The sequence below is a fragment of the Temnothorax americanus genome, unplaced genomic scaffold (genome assembly GCF_048541705.1).
Source record: "Temnothorax americanus isolate GAGA-0224 unplaced genomic scaffold, ASM4854170v1 Scaffold30, whole genome shotgun sequence".
Lineage (NCBI taxonomy): Eukaryota > Metazoa > Arthropoda > Insecta > Hymenoptera > Formicidae > Temnothorax > Temnothorax americanus.
In genome coordinates this window covers 2,455,545-2,469,608 of record NW_027509443.1, presented here as the reverse complement: position 1 = coordinate 2,469,608, position 14,064 = coordinate 2,455,545, and the positions used below count along the sequence as shown (strand labels likewise).

The 14,064-nt window shown below is 38.5% G+C and overlaps 2 protein-coding genes across 3 annotated transcripts; both read left to right on the top strand.

Moving 5' to 3' along the window:
• Positions 1 to 6,326: 6,326 nt before the first annotated feature.
• On the top strand, positions 6,327 to 9,151 carry LOC143900798 (uncharacterized). Of its 2 annotated transcripts, none has more exons than XM_077412517.1 (2): positions 6,327 to 6,839; positions 7,336 to 9,151. In XM_077412517.1, the coding sequence occupies exons 1-2, from the start codon at positions 6,558 to 6,560 to the stop codon at positions 8,353 to 8,355; spliced, it is 1,302 nt and encodes a 433-aa protein (XP_077268643.1). In that variant the 5' UTR covers positions 6,327 to 6,557; the 3' UTR covers positions 8,356 to 9,151. The 2 variants fall into 2 exon arrangements, with proteins under 2 accessions (XP_077268643.1, XP_077268644.1); XM_077412518.1 differs by having other exon boundaries at positions 6,329 to 6,773.
• A 336-nt stretch (positions 9,152 to 9,487) lies between these two features.
• Positions 9,488 to 12,672, top strand: LOC143900799 (uncharacterized). Its single transcript, XM_077412519.1, has 5 exons — positions 9,488 to 10,189; positions 10,591 to 10,739; positions 11,001 to 11,187; positions 11,479 to 11,628; positions 11,822 to 12,672. Exons 2-5 carry the CDS (start codon positions 10,595 to 10,597, stop codon positions 12,243 to 12,245), a joined length of 906 nt encoding a protein of 301 aa, XP_077268645.1. The 5' UTR covers positions 9,488 to 10,189; positions 10,591 to 10,594; the 3' UTR covers positions 12,246 to 12,672.
• The last annotated feature ends 1,392 nt before the right edge of the window (positions 12,673 to 14,064 follow it).

Here is a 14,064-nt window from a genome sequence, read left to right as displayed (position 1 = left end):
ACCCCATATGTAAGTGTATCGCATTTGCGCCGAGCGACAAGCAACCACAAGCATCATACATACATATTACACACATACATACGATACGCACGCATACCGAGAGAACGAAAAGTAGGTTCCGAGTGAAGATAGCGCATAGAACAGGCGCACACGGATGAACGGGCGTGAATGTGTGCGCGAATCACGATCGTGCGCGGCGAAGGATGACGACTTCAGGCCACACAGCACACGCGATTTGACATCGGCCATCAGGCATAGCGCACGTATACAACTATACACGGGCGGGGGGGGGGGTCGTAATGCCCTTACACGTGAATTTAGGCGTTTATCAAAGCGTACATACATACATACATACATACATACATACATACATACATACATACATACATGTGGCATGAGTGTATGTATGTACATGTGTACGTGCATAAATTCACGTGTTAAAACATTATATTACCTCGACCTCGCTACCTCGCATATAAAGAAAGAAGAAAAAGAAGAAGGGAGATACCTACGGGACACCTGAAATATATAATAACTCTAAAGATCAATCCAGACAAACTTGCATAGGTGCATAAGCATCCATATCTAAAAAAGGCATGTAAAGTCGATACTCGAATCTTATCGAAGTTTATTGTTGTCGCTTTTCCGCGATGCCGATTGGTTCTCTCGCTACGCTTACTTCATGAGCAGCTGTTATCGTATATTTTGACAGTTGTGTGTAATGTTAAAGCTTAATAACGCGCGCGAAGCGCGCGTCTGTGGTGTCTAGTATACATAAAAAAATGGATTGGTCCATATACATGTGCATAAGGAAATAGACCAATCCATTTCTTTATGTATATGCTTATGCACCTATGCAAGTTTGTCTGGATTGACCTTAAACGCCGTTTCTTAATTCCGTCCGGGACACACTCTATAGGGTCAGTTTCACCAAGGTCGGTTAACCTTCAGGGTCATGTTCCAAAACTCACTCTAGTTAACTAAAATTCTATAGTGTACGTGACGTAAACTATAGATTTTAGTTACCCAGAGTGAGTTTTGGAACATGACCCAGTTAAACTCACTCTTCGTCTCTTTCTAAGGAAGCAGTTAGAAAAGGAAGAAGAGTGAGTTTAACCGAGAGTTATAGTTAACCGACGTTGATGAAATTGGCCCTAACGCGCTTATTATATGCGTTTACGCGAATTACAGGGCCAATCCAGATAAATTTGTACAGCTGCATATAACCATATGCATAAAGAAAATGATCCAATCACATTTTACGCGCGTCCATACAATAGCAATGCGATTATTGCGATTGGATCATTTTCTTTATGCATATGGTTATGCAGCTATGCAAGTTCGTCCGGATAGGCCCTACACGCAATGCTCCTTGACACACGCGAGAACGTGAACGTGGTTACTTATTACATACATAGCGTTTTGCGCGCGCGGGTCAGTCTAAAGAATCGTCGATATAAATTAACTGTTTTCACACGCCGCTCTCTCTTTCTCTCTCTCTCTCTCTCTCTCTCTCTCTCTCTCTCTCTCTCTCTCTCTCTCTCTCTCTCTCTCTCTCTCTCTCGCGAGACTTTGTTGCATGTACATATACGCTACGATTATACCGTCGAATCTGTGTGTGTGACGGCCTTTAAGGCCACGCCGTAACGCATACGAGTAATAACCTGACACGAAGGAGAGAAAGAGAGAGGGGGGAGGGGAAGAGAGATCACACATACGCACGCAACGTACGAATAGTTTTAGGTTACAGCGAGATGTTCGGAGTTAGGACAAACGATTTTTTTTTCTCCTTTTTGGATATATAGCGCTCAGGCCGAACGTTTTATCGGTCGAGGCTCTATCACGCTCGAGGTGCTTATGTAAATTAATGCGCGGCGCGACGGGGTTTCTTTCTCTCTCTTTCTCTCGTAAGTACTCGTGGAGCGTTTCTCTGCACGTCGAGCATCTCTCGCTCTTTTTGTTTGCCCTTCCGCGGCGTCGGCGTCAGTGATAGCGCGCGGGCGCGCGCTTACGCGCGAGTGAGAGTGAAGTTGGTTAAATACCCCCTCGTGCCCTCGTGCCATGTCCTTCGACCCCCTTTTTCCCATTCGTCCGCCGTCCCCCTCCTAACCCCTTCGCCCTGGACTGCGTTCGGAAACGTCACCCGGGTACACACGGGTATACCCCCTTCTCCTTCTAACTCGCTAAAGATAGAAAGAGAAAGGAGTACACTTGTGTGCACTCGGGTGACGTTTCCGAACGCAGCCCTGAGCGTGGAATGGCATCCACGCGCGTTTAGGGACGAAAGAACGAAAAACAAAAGGAAACGAAAAAAAGAAGAGGAAACAAAGGAAAACCAGAGCCATAAGGACGGGACGTATGGACTCCCCCACGTGGCGAACTCCCCGTAGTCCCCGTATTTATAGTTCTCCGCGCGTTCACGTACATTGCACCCGTGGCGGAATTGCATATTGGCTATCGGCGATGCGTAAGGTGCGTGCGTGCGCGCGCGCGCGCGCACGTGTGTGTGTGTGTGCGCGCGTGCGCGCGCGCGCGCGCCTTGTAACGGGTGTACGTAATGCTCGATCGCACGCATCGTTACGCACGTACGCTAAAATAAACGAATATATGTACTAACTGCGAGGAGACGGAGAGAGGAAAAAAGAGAGGAAAGGGCGAGGTAGAAAGAAAGAGGTTTGCTACGTGCGATCGTCGCGGGGACCACATCGCTCTTACTCCTCTCCTACCTCCTACCACGCTTGACGAGGCTCTTGCGATTTGGCTTTCTTAATCTCTTCGGATCTTCGAGGATTACACTCGAGCTTCGGTTTCTTCTCTTCCTTCCCCTCGCCTTCTCCCAAGTATAGCACATACACGTTTCAGAAATATTTTATAAGCGTTTTTCCGAAACGTTTTATAACCGATTTCTAGAAACGTTGTTTCTCATGAGTAAAAATGTCCATTCGAAAAACGTTCGATGGAACGTTTCTTTTCCGATAAAATAACATTTAAAAAACTATTATAGAAACATTTTAATGATAAAGACATTTTAGATAAAGACATTTAAAATTTCTACTTTTCACGTCTTTTGAACGTGTTTATGACGTCTTTGAGACATGCGTGAAAATGTTCTAGAAGCTTTACGCACATACCATCTATGACGTTTATTCTTTTTCGAAGAAATTTCTGAACTGGTGCACATTCGTGCAATAAGTTAAAGTGAAACAAAAATGGGCTTACGCACAAAGATTGTCGTAAACGGTTACGACAATCTTTGTGCTCTGGCCCTATATACTTGTCTCACTCTAACTTAATTGCATTACTGATGTGTGCACCAGTTCAGGAAGTTCTTCAAAACGGAACACACGTATAAATGTTCTTTCAATGGCCACGTTCAGCAGAACGTTTATTTTGCAACTGTTGGAAGTTTTCTATGCTCAGATTTGTCCGATGACAAATAGATTAAGACTATAGGTAGAATAAAATTAATTTAAGTAAATAAGTGGATATATGTGCATGGTGCATGGGTAAAATAATTTATTTTGTGCAATAATTAGTGCAATATAAACTTAAATGTTTCAAAAAAGGCTATTAAAGCTATTAGATATATGTATAGATAAAACAAATTATAATTTAGAAAGGAAAAATTTAACAAATATAGGTATTTTTGTTAATTGTAGAAACGTAAAAAATACGTTTCTTAAGTCATTGTTTCAAAAACATTTTTGTTCAAACGTTTCCTTGGACTCTTCCCCCTCGCGATGGATGATCCTCCGGCGTTATCCCGGTGGCGCCTCGCGATATTTGTGTTTGTCTTTAAATTAAGCAACATCGTCGACGATAACAACAGACAAATCGATGTCGCGTCGCTCAATTGGAGAAAGTACATGGTACATCGTGTTCATTATGGTTGTTGCGAAAGAGAAAAAGCAAGGGGGGAGAGAGAGAGAGAGAGAGAGAGAGAGAGAGAGAGAGAGAGAGAGAGAGAGAGAGAGAGAGAGAGAGAGAGAGAGAGAATCCTCGCGCTGCAATTCGCAGCTGTCATTCTCGACAAGTAATTTTATTTTTTTTCCCTTTAGAGGCGCGGGTCTACGGAGGAGTGCAACGACCTACAGCGTGAAATTGTAATTTGTAATGAAGGATGTATATGTATGTATGTATTATACGCTCGCGCTGGCACATTGCGAAAGTTACGTGTTTTTTCCTCCCGAGGAGTCGATCGCGATCACAATGCGATTGGGTAGCGCGACAGATACATCGACATAAGCCGGCGTCGTTGCCACGGATGCAACGCGCGCTTCCGTTTAACGAACGATTCTGCTTGCTAACGAACGTTCTTTTACCCTCGCTGGCCAATTAGTGGCTCGCCGAGCCACCGCCGAGTATGATGGAAATTCAAGCGCGCGCGCGCGCGCGCGCGAGAGAGAGAGAGAGAGAGAGAGAGAGAGAGAGAGAGAGAGAGAGAGAGAGAGAGAGAGAGAGAGGAGAGGAGACAGAGAAAGAGATGAAAATGTCTCGAGCACGGATTATTGTTTGGCGGTCTTATGTAACGGCGGCACGTAATTTTGTAAACGGCACATTTCCGCGCTTACACAATTATGAAAGAATGTTCGCTATGAGTATTTGAATCTTGTATCCCTCCTCCCTCCCTCCCTCTCTCCCTCTCTATCTATCTATCTATTTATCTATAATTTGTCTATCTATTGATCTCCCTCCTCCTCCTTTTCTTTTTTTCAAAATCGAAGAATTTAATCATTCTATCATACATAAATATATTATATAATTATACATATACATCACATAATACATTATACATAAATTTATTATATAATTCTTAACTGTGAAATTTTACGTTAAGTAATAATTGTATTGTAATATTAAGTTACAAAGTTTTTATTTATTTAATTAACCGTAAATAATTAATATAAAATCTATTAAATAATCTTAGATTATATTTTCACTCTCTTGTTGATTTCTTCTATTATAGGAAACGATGGAATATTATCAAAAATGTAAAATATATAAGTGCAGACTGAAGGCAGACCAATTGTTTACGACGGCTTACGTCATACGCGAGGGAACTAATTTTCATGATCATGAATAACGATCGGAGATCATCGTCGAAAAAAGATACACGCTTTCCGCGTTTGTGCGCGCAAGGACGACGAGGCGATGCGCACTTTATACCTTTCGGTGTGCGCGGATGGTGCTGGGTACATACATAATAAGATTTCAGCAGGCTCGTGGAGATTGTGAAACCAAAACCAATTCGTCATGCCTACTGTTGTAAGGCATATTTTTATCTCTCTTTCAATTGAAACCGTTTTGCGGTTGTTCGTGGCGGACGGTTTTGTCGATTGGATCTCGACGCTGGCAGATGACCCGGAGAAACGATAGCCGGATCTGTCAAAAGCAGACCTTGCAAAATCTCTGCCACCGAATTTCGTCGCTATACGGAATTTTCATGCCAGCGTGAATGTAACGCAATTCGTTAACGGAATGCGGATATGGTGTAGCGTCTGCAGCTGTGCGGAAATCGTGTTAAATCTGCCGTGGCGTAACCGAAACGTTTAAATACAGTATGTGGCCGTTTAAATAAATGGCTATATTACGAGGATGACGGACTCCGGTTGGCTGAATCCGCTGTTAAATTAGAGACCGCGTCGGCAGGTTTTACTGGCGGAATACGCGACGAATGTGCGGACGCGGTTGATGCCGCAACATTTTATCCGAATCTACTAGTATACTGTTAACATTTTGCTCACTGGGGGGGGGGGGATCTCTACTTTCGAGTATCTCCCATAATGCGATTTCTACTTTCATAACGACGAAAATACGACCGGCAAGACGCATATCATCATCTTCTCGGGGGAGAAGCGTGATAAATAAATCGCGATAAATCGAGTGTGACCGACACCCGACACGGGGAACTAAAAAGGATTCAGTTTCGCAGGCCCAATTAGCGGAAAAATACAATAGAACAATGAAATGATTTATGACGCGGGGTCGCGAGGAGTCAGATCCTGCCGCGAGATCATCCGCCATCCGCCCTACGTTACCGTTTTCGGTTTCTATTTTCGTTCCTACGATCGTCAGTAACCGCGATCGTTTATAGTAATTACGGAAGTAATTCGCGTATGCGAATTATATTAATTACATTTATGCGCAACGTCGCGTCGATTGCGGACTGCGCTGCGCGCTGCGCTGCTGCGTAGCGCGCGCCGCGCGATCCAGCAGGAGACCTGCAGAGATCTGCAGAGATCGAAGCAACATGCGTGGCGCGAGAGAAGGCGCTGACGCGGATCGCGGATTCGGAGGAACGGAACGCGATGGCGCAAGAGTGGGCCGCGGTAGGTAGTCGGGGGTAGGGACCGTACGTCAGCGTGTCGCTGCCGCTGCCTCGCTATCGTACGTAAAATCACGGACGAATCAAACATGGCGAATCCGTCGCTGTTTACGGTACGAGCATACGGTTACTAGTGCCGCGACGGCTGGTGCCAGTACGCGAGAGTGACTCTACGGTGTAGGTGCGTGATCGTGCCATCGCGTATTAACGGATCCGGGTACGAATCGCGGATATGGAGCTGCACAGGGCGGTTACGGCGACGAAGAAAGCGTCGGGCGGTGGCGGCGGCGGCGGCGGCGATGGCGGTGCCGATGATGGAGTACGCGACGCGAAGGGCGTAGAGGATGGGCCAACGCCTGCGACGTCATCGCCTCCGGTCGCCAAGCGAGTGCCGCGATCTGTCGGCGAGAGCGCGGAGCGGGGCGACGATTGCCCTGACGGAGGCAATGTAAGCCCCAGTCGATCAATAAGTGACGATAATATTTTTAAAACCCCTGGTTTATTCGCCGACAAGGTACTGTTCAAAGATGGACAATTTTGTAGAAGTTTGTATGATTTGTTAAAATTTAAACGACTGGAAATTAGCTAGATTTCAATCGGATCAGTTAAATTTAAATATTTAGTTGTATATATATAATATATAATATTAATTATATATTAGAAGAGTTAGAAAAAATGTAGTCTATATGATGTTATTGCGTTATAAATATGCATGCATAATTATAAAAGATCATGAATTTAATGCTGCCTTGTCAGCTAATTATTTATAGATATTTCTGTCGGTGATAAATTTTAATTTAGACAGGTCGATAATGTTGATGCTCTTCAATTACCTTCGGGCCCCGGGGCCCATGATAGCTACAAAAATCTACCCATGTGGTTGACGATCCTCATTAATTTCAGTGGTTTTTCTACGCTTGTAAAATAGATTATAAACGTATATAAAATTGCAATTGTTATGCAAACGTATATCGAATTTACTTAACAGCATGTATTTTGTTATTTTGCAGGACCTAAGGAAGGCCTTTTTAAGCACCTTAGGAAGATTGGAAAGCGGTAGCGGCAGCGGCGATCAGGACGGCGGTCAGCATGAGGACGGAACGGACATCGCGGCGAAGAAGAGAAAAACTCGACGTGGTAAACCCAAGAAGAAATTGAAGCCGTACTCGAAGCAACTGTCTTATCCGCAGCAATTGCGGAGCAGGTGCATCGGCAGGATGATCGCCAAGACTAGCAGGCAACCACCGGCCTTATATAACACCACGCAATTTCTTATGGCCGATCACAGCGATCTGCCCGATCTCGAGCAGAAGTTATCGAAAGCCGCGTCACTGGAAGTACCTGCTATGTTTCAAAAGCCACCGGCGCCATCGCGCACTCGCGACTCCAGCTTCAGCGTAGATTCCGACGAGGATTATTTTTACTCGTCGCCGGAGGACGAGGAGGAATTTTTAACGAAGGAATTCTCAACCGCGTATGAAGCTGTTCACGAGGAGCGATTGAGCACGCTGACGAAGATGGAATTGATACAAGAATACAGGCACTTAGAGGCCAAGATGGATTCGTTGACGAAAAGATTACGTAACAAGGGCATTCATCAAATGGAGGAAAGGGATTCGGAGAATAAAAATGTGTCCACTACGGATTCCGAGATGGCGAAGAAATTGAAGCTGTGCCAACAGCGAATCGACGATCTGCTGCAGCAGAATGAGCAGCTGAGGCGGGAGAACGAGTTGTTGCGTACCGAGAAGAGATTACGAGCGAGCAGCTCCGAATCTAGTGTCGACAGTGAAAGCGACAGCGACAGTTCTAGCAATAGCAACCAAAGTGGATGTAGTTGCTCTCTCTCGAGTCCAGTAACATCTCCTAAGCATACTTATAAACCTAGATTAGATAATAATGTAAGAACAGATAACAAAAGCGATAGCTGCGATACTAGCCAAAGTGGAAGTCCCAGAACATCTATAACACCTACTAATTTCTCTAACGGTCACATAATTCTGAATGAAACCGGTAGTTTACCTACGTAAATTTCAAAATTGCTTCTCGGTACGTATCGGTATGATATTACGTTCGATATTATAAAAAGTTCTCACGGTAAGGCAGGCTGCATCCATTCGATATATCGATGCAACGTTTAAATAAAGCAGATTCTTCAGTCGATTTTGTTGGGATCGAACAACATTTGACCTTTCTTCTAATATCTGCTAAATCTTGTTAGACTATCGTTTAATATCCCGTTACTATTTGCTGGTCCATTCTTCTTTCCCTTAAGACTGTATATATCCATACAGTCACATGCGTGGATACATAATAAATGTATAACAATATAAATGTAGGATTAATGTTCCATAGGAGAACTGCTCGCATCTGTTTGTGCTATTTTGTTATCTGCTTGGCAAAATATTTACCATACCTATCATGTATTTGCTTCTATCTCCTGTTTACTCTTCTAGTACCGTATACAACGGAATTTGTTTTTCAGCCTGATTTATTTTTTTCTCCTTTCGCGTACTGCCAGTTATAAGAGTTTGTTTTTATGTTTGCAAATAAACGGTCTACAGACCATCAACTAACGCAGACCTATGTATATATATATACGCATGGGTGAAGTGCGATTCTTTTAGACCCATCAGAAGTATTATGTATAAAATGTAATATTATCAAATGTGATGACCTATATTGTAGAAGGTTGAAAATCTTTGTACAATTGTATAGTTTTAGTCAGTAAGACGAAATGTTAGTTTATGGTCTGAAAATGTAAGATACGCAAAAAGTGTGTTTTTCGCATTCCCAATTTTTAATAAATTTTATGTTTTGCTCCGACGTGTATGTTTCAATTATAAACAATGTGTTTAGGACTAGTTTTTTTTTCAATGATTTATATAAATGTCCATTTTTTCCCTGATTCCTAGAATATTTTTTCACGCGCGAGTGCGCGCGTACATAAGTTATTTTTACTTAAAACTTGAAATATTTTCTTAACGGAAACAGAATTGATTTTTTTTTTAATCTTCAGATTTAGAAACTATTCTGATATCATCGAAATTGAGGTTCTTTTATTTCTCTTTTTTCTTTTGTTAGATTTCCGTTTCTATGTAATCTAAAAAAAATCTACTTTACTTAAAATTAAAACAAATATAACTTAAATGGTTAAATACTATAGTTTAAAATCTTTGGTTTTGGAATCTTCATTCAATCTTGGCTTTCATCAAAAAAACAGGATCTATTAAAGATCGACAATCGTGTAGAAATTCGCGTGATGAAAAATTTTAGAAAAAAAAAAATTAGGAAAAGAATTTAGTGACTTTGTGGTAATATATAAATTGCGTCGTAGATATATGTATTCCTATTTACAGAGTATCAGTATGAATTATGAATTTAAAATAGCGTGAAGAAATATTCAGATATTTATACTGATAATCGATAATATTGAAATATTCTTCAATTATCTCTAGACCTCTAAAGGCCTGTGTCCACGATACTAGAACTTGGTCCAAGTTCTCGGACCGAGGAAAAGTTACTGAAACTTGGATCGTGGTCATCGTCATCGTGGATACACCCTCATGATGTAAATATAAAGGTGTACCAGTCCCGTGGATGCGCAGTCGTCCTAAATAATGGCCAATCAGAAATGCCCAGAAATGTTCAAATCCAATATGGCTGCTGTCATAAAGAAGACAAGTAATAAACACGCGTAAGGAAGAGCCAAACATTAAACGTTTGGAAATAATCGTATTTATAAATCGCGGAATTAACGAGTAAATTATATTAGCGTCGGCGGAAAGAGCGAAAGCAAGAATATATTCTAATCCCGCACGGTTTAACCGTCTCTTGTGTTTAGCTATTCATTTAAAACATAGTGTAAGTATAATTTTTATAAAGACAACACAATAACGGCCACCGCACAATCAAAAACATAAGCAATAGGGAATAGATATTAGAGATAAAGAATAAGGATTTTATTTTTTGACTTTTGAAAGTAATTTTTTTTCCAATTTTCCAGGTTAGATTATACGTAGTGTGTATGTACAAGCTGTGAAACCCATTGTTTATATATTTTATTTTGCGTTGATCTGTCCCTTATGACTCATTCCTTCTTCCTAATTACTAATATCTGTTCCCTGTTTCTTATATTTTCGATTTTGCGGCGGCCTTAAGTATCAAAAGCTTCTCTGTCAGACGATGCTGCTTATATTGTCTGTCAGTATAAGCTCTAGTCTCATTCTCTGTCTTTATAATTATATATATTTTCTTTTTGTTAGCACAATGCCAAGTTGTTACATTCAAAATTGCACCAATCGTACGGTGACAAAAAATATAAAATTTTTTCAATTTCCAAAAGAACCAGTTGTTCTCCAGCAATGGCTAAAAGCTTGTAAAAAAAATGAGGGAAAAATAAAAACTAATTCTGGTAAATTAATATAATTTATATTTATATTTATATTTTATAATAACATAAAATATAACATAAATTCCAAAGAGTTCATTATAGTTGACAACTTATTAATTAAGAGTTACTATAACATAATAACATTAATAACTAAACTTAACTTTATAACATTATATATATTATTTTACATTATTTTTCTTATTTTATATATTTTTTTAATTTTTTATTATTATTTTTTAATTTATTTCTTATTTTATATTATTATATAAAATATAATTTTAGCAACGGTATGTAGTGTTCATTTTGATGAGAGATGTTTTGAAATGGTTTGGACAAAGCCGCGACAAAAAAATATACCTGCTAAGCAGATATTACGATTAAAGAAAGGTTCCATCCCTGCAAAATTTTTGAACTTGGAAAAGAAGCCAAAAAGAACATGTGAAAATAATGATAAAAGAATAAAAACTTTGTAAGTGTTTTCTTTATAGGAAGACATTCACAGGGTATCTGAATAACCATATTACCTCGTGTATAGGTAGAGCAAGTGAAAAGTCCTTTATCATTTTGCGATTTTTGTAATAATTATTGAGAGAAATTAATTTAAAAAGATCGGCCAATTCTCTTCGGTTTCACTTGCTGTACCTGCATAAGAGAGGTGATACGATTATTGTTGGACACTCTGTAGAAAGAAAAAAAAATATACAATATATATAAATAAATAAATAAAAAAGAAGATAAAGAAAGTACTTTTGTTTTTTAGAGTACGTACAGGTATACCAACCTATGGCGAACTTGTGCAATATGTGCAAGAAAAGCAGCATATATGTCCAGAGCAAATAATTCATGTAAATAAAAATATTCGTGAAGATGAACATATTTTGCTTTCGGATGTTGTATCAAAAGAAACCAAGTATGCAGTACAATTTAATTTACATTTGTCTCTTATCGTTCATTACTATCTATATTATATTAATATATTTGTCTTTTATAATCAATTTTAAAGTAATTTACACATTTTTTAATTATATTTTAAATATATAAATATAATTAGTATTAAATGTGTTATTAGTATTATTATTAAGATATAATTGTATTTTTTACAGAAATGAAGAAATTGGTCATAAGCAAAATGTTTCAGTACAAATGTTATTGGAACAGCTGAAAAAATCTGAAGAGGAAAAGAAAAAGTTATTAACAGAAAACGCTCAGTTAGTAGAACAAAACAAGAAATTAAATATACATTTTGAATCATTAGAAAAGAATATGCAACAAGAATCTAATATTGCACAAATGGAAATAAATAAGCTAAAAGAATCTCTAAAAACAACTACAGATGCTTTACATAAATTTTTTACTTCTGGGCAAATCAAAATTTTAATTTCACCGAATGCGAATTCTCGAATAAGATGGTCATCTGAAGATATTACTTCTGCAATTGCATTACGATCATTAAGTCCCAAAGCTTACCGATTTTTAAGAAATGTTAAGAGATTACCATTACCATCTATATCAACCTTGCAGAATTAGTGTGCAACATTTAATGTGCAGCCCGGTATTTTAAAAGATGTATTTAAAATCATGGAGGATAAAGGACATAACCTTAGTATAACAGAAAAATTAACAGTATTATCATTCGACGAGTTATATATTTCTAATAAAGTGGATTTGGAAAGAAAGGAACAACAGATTTACGGACCTTATAAAACCTGCCAATTCATTATGGCTAGAGGTTTATTTAATAAATGGAAACAACCCATTTTTATTTCAATTTCGATCAAGCAATGACTCCGAACATTTTACTTACAGTGCTACAGATGTTGCATCAAATTGAGTACATTGTTGTAGCTGTCACGTGTGACATGGGTTCCATTAATGTAAGATTATGGAATGAATTAAATGTTGGAATAAACGTTCCTAATAATTCTAAAAAGAAAAAGATTGAGGACATCAACAAGGAGTGTTTTATTACTCATCCTGCGGACAATTCATTAAAAGTCTTTTTTTGCGGATGTCCCGCATTTAATAAAATTAGCACGAAACAATTTCTTTGACTCTGGATTTCATGTAGAGGGACATATTCTTAATAAGGATTGCTTAGAAGAATTATTAATGCTCAACTCAAAAGAATTGAAATTAGCACATAAAATAAGTAGAGCGCATCTAGATGTTAAGGGAACACAAAGACAAAATGTTAGAATGGCGTCTCAAGTTTTTTCTAATTTGAATGCAATGGCCATACAGTGGTATGGAGAAAACGGATTATTAAAGTCTAAACAATGGAAAGAGACAGCTGATATACTAAAATTATTTAACAATTGGTTCGATATTTTTAATAGTCAAAATAAATATGGACACCATAATGGTTTAAATGCGTATGGAATAAATTTAGATCAACTAAATAAAACAATCAATAGTATGACAGAGTTTATTAAAGAAATGAGAGTGGGACAAAGATCTGCATTACTACAATTCCAAAAAGGCATTTTATTATCCAATAAATCTTTAATAGAGATGTTCTTATATATCCAAAAGCTATATTCATCCGAGACGCTTCCAATAGAATATATAATTACACGCAGACTGAATCAGGACGTATTAGAAAATTTATTTGCGTATTTAAGAATGATGGGCGGAGGACATGACCATCCAACACCAGTGGAATTGCAAAACCGGCTCAAGTGGTATATCCTAGGAAAACATTCTGCATCCGCAATTACCCGAAAAGAAAATACTGAAGGAGATAGCAGTTGTACACATTTAATAGATGTTGAGGATACACGCTGTAATAATTTGAACACTCCAAAATGCTCACAGTTTCTAATAGATGAAAATGAAGTTATGATAAAGGAGAGGAAGAAGAAAAAGAAGAAATATTTATGGACACTTCAAAAGTAGCTAAGATTTTTACACATGAAATAGAAGAATCAGTTAATAATACTAAAGAAATAGTTGATAGCGAAGGTATGAATTAATATCTTTTTGTCTGTGAAATTATTGTATATTATAATTATCATTTTTTTATTATTTTTTTCCATCGTTTGCAGTGAATTAATGAATTAGGTGACCTATGCAACAAATACAGATTTCAAATATATAGATTAATTATATTTAAAACCTGTATTGTATACGCGGTAATATTAACCCCATAGATAATTATGGTTAAATAGATAAAAATTGATCGTCTTATATATAAATTTATTTAATATTTATGTTTACAGCATTATAAATGTAAGCAGTTATATAATCCTATCTACAAGAATTAAGATTACTGGAAACTTTTGAAAATATTACAGCTCGTGAAAATATAGAAAAAAATGCACTTTTATATATATCTGGATACGTTGCA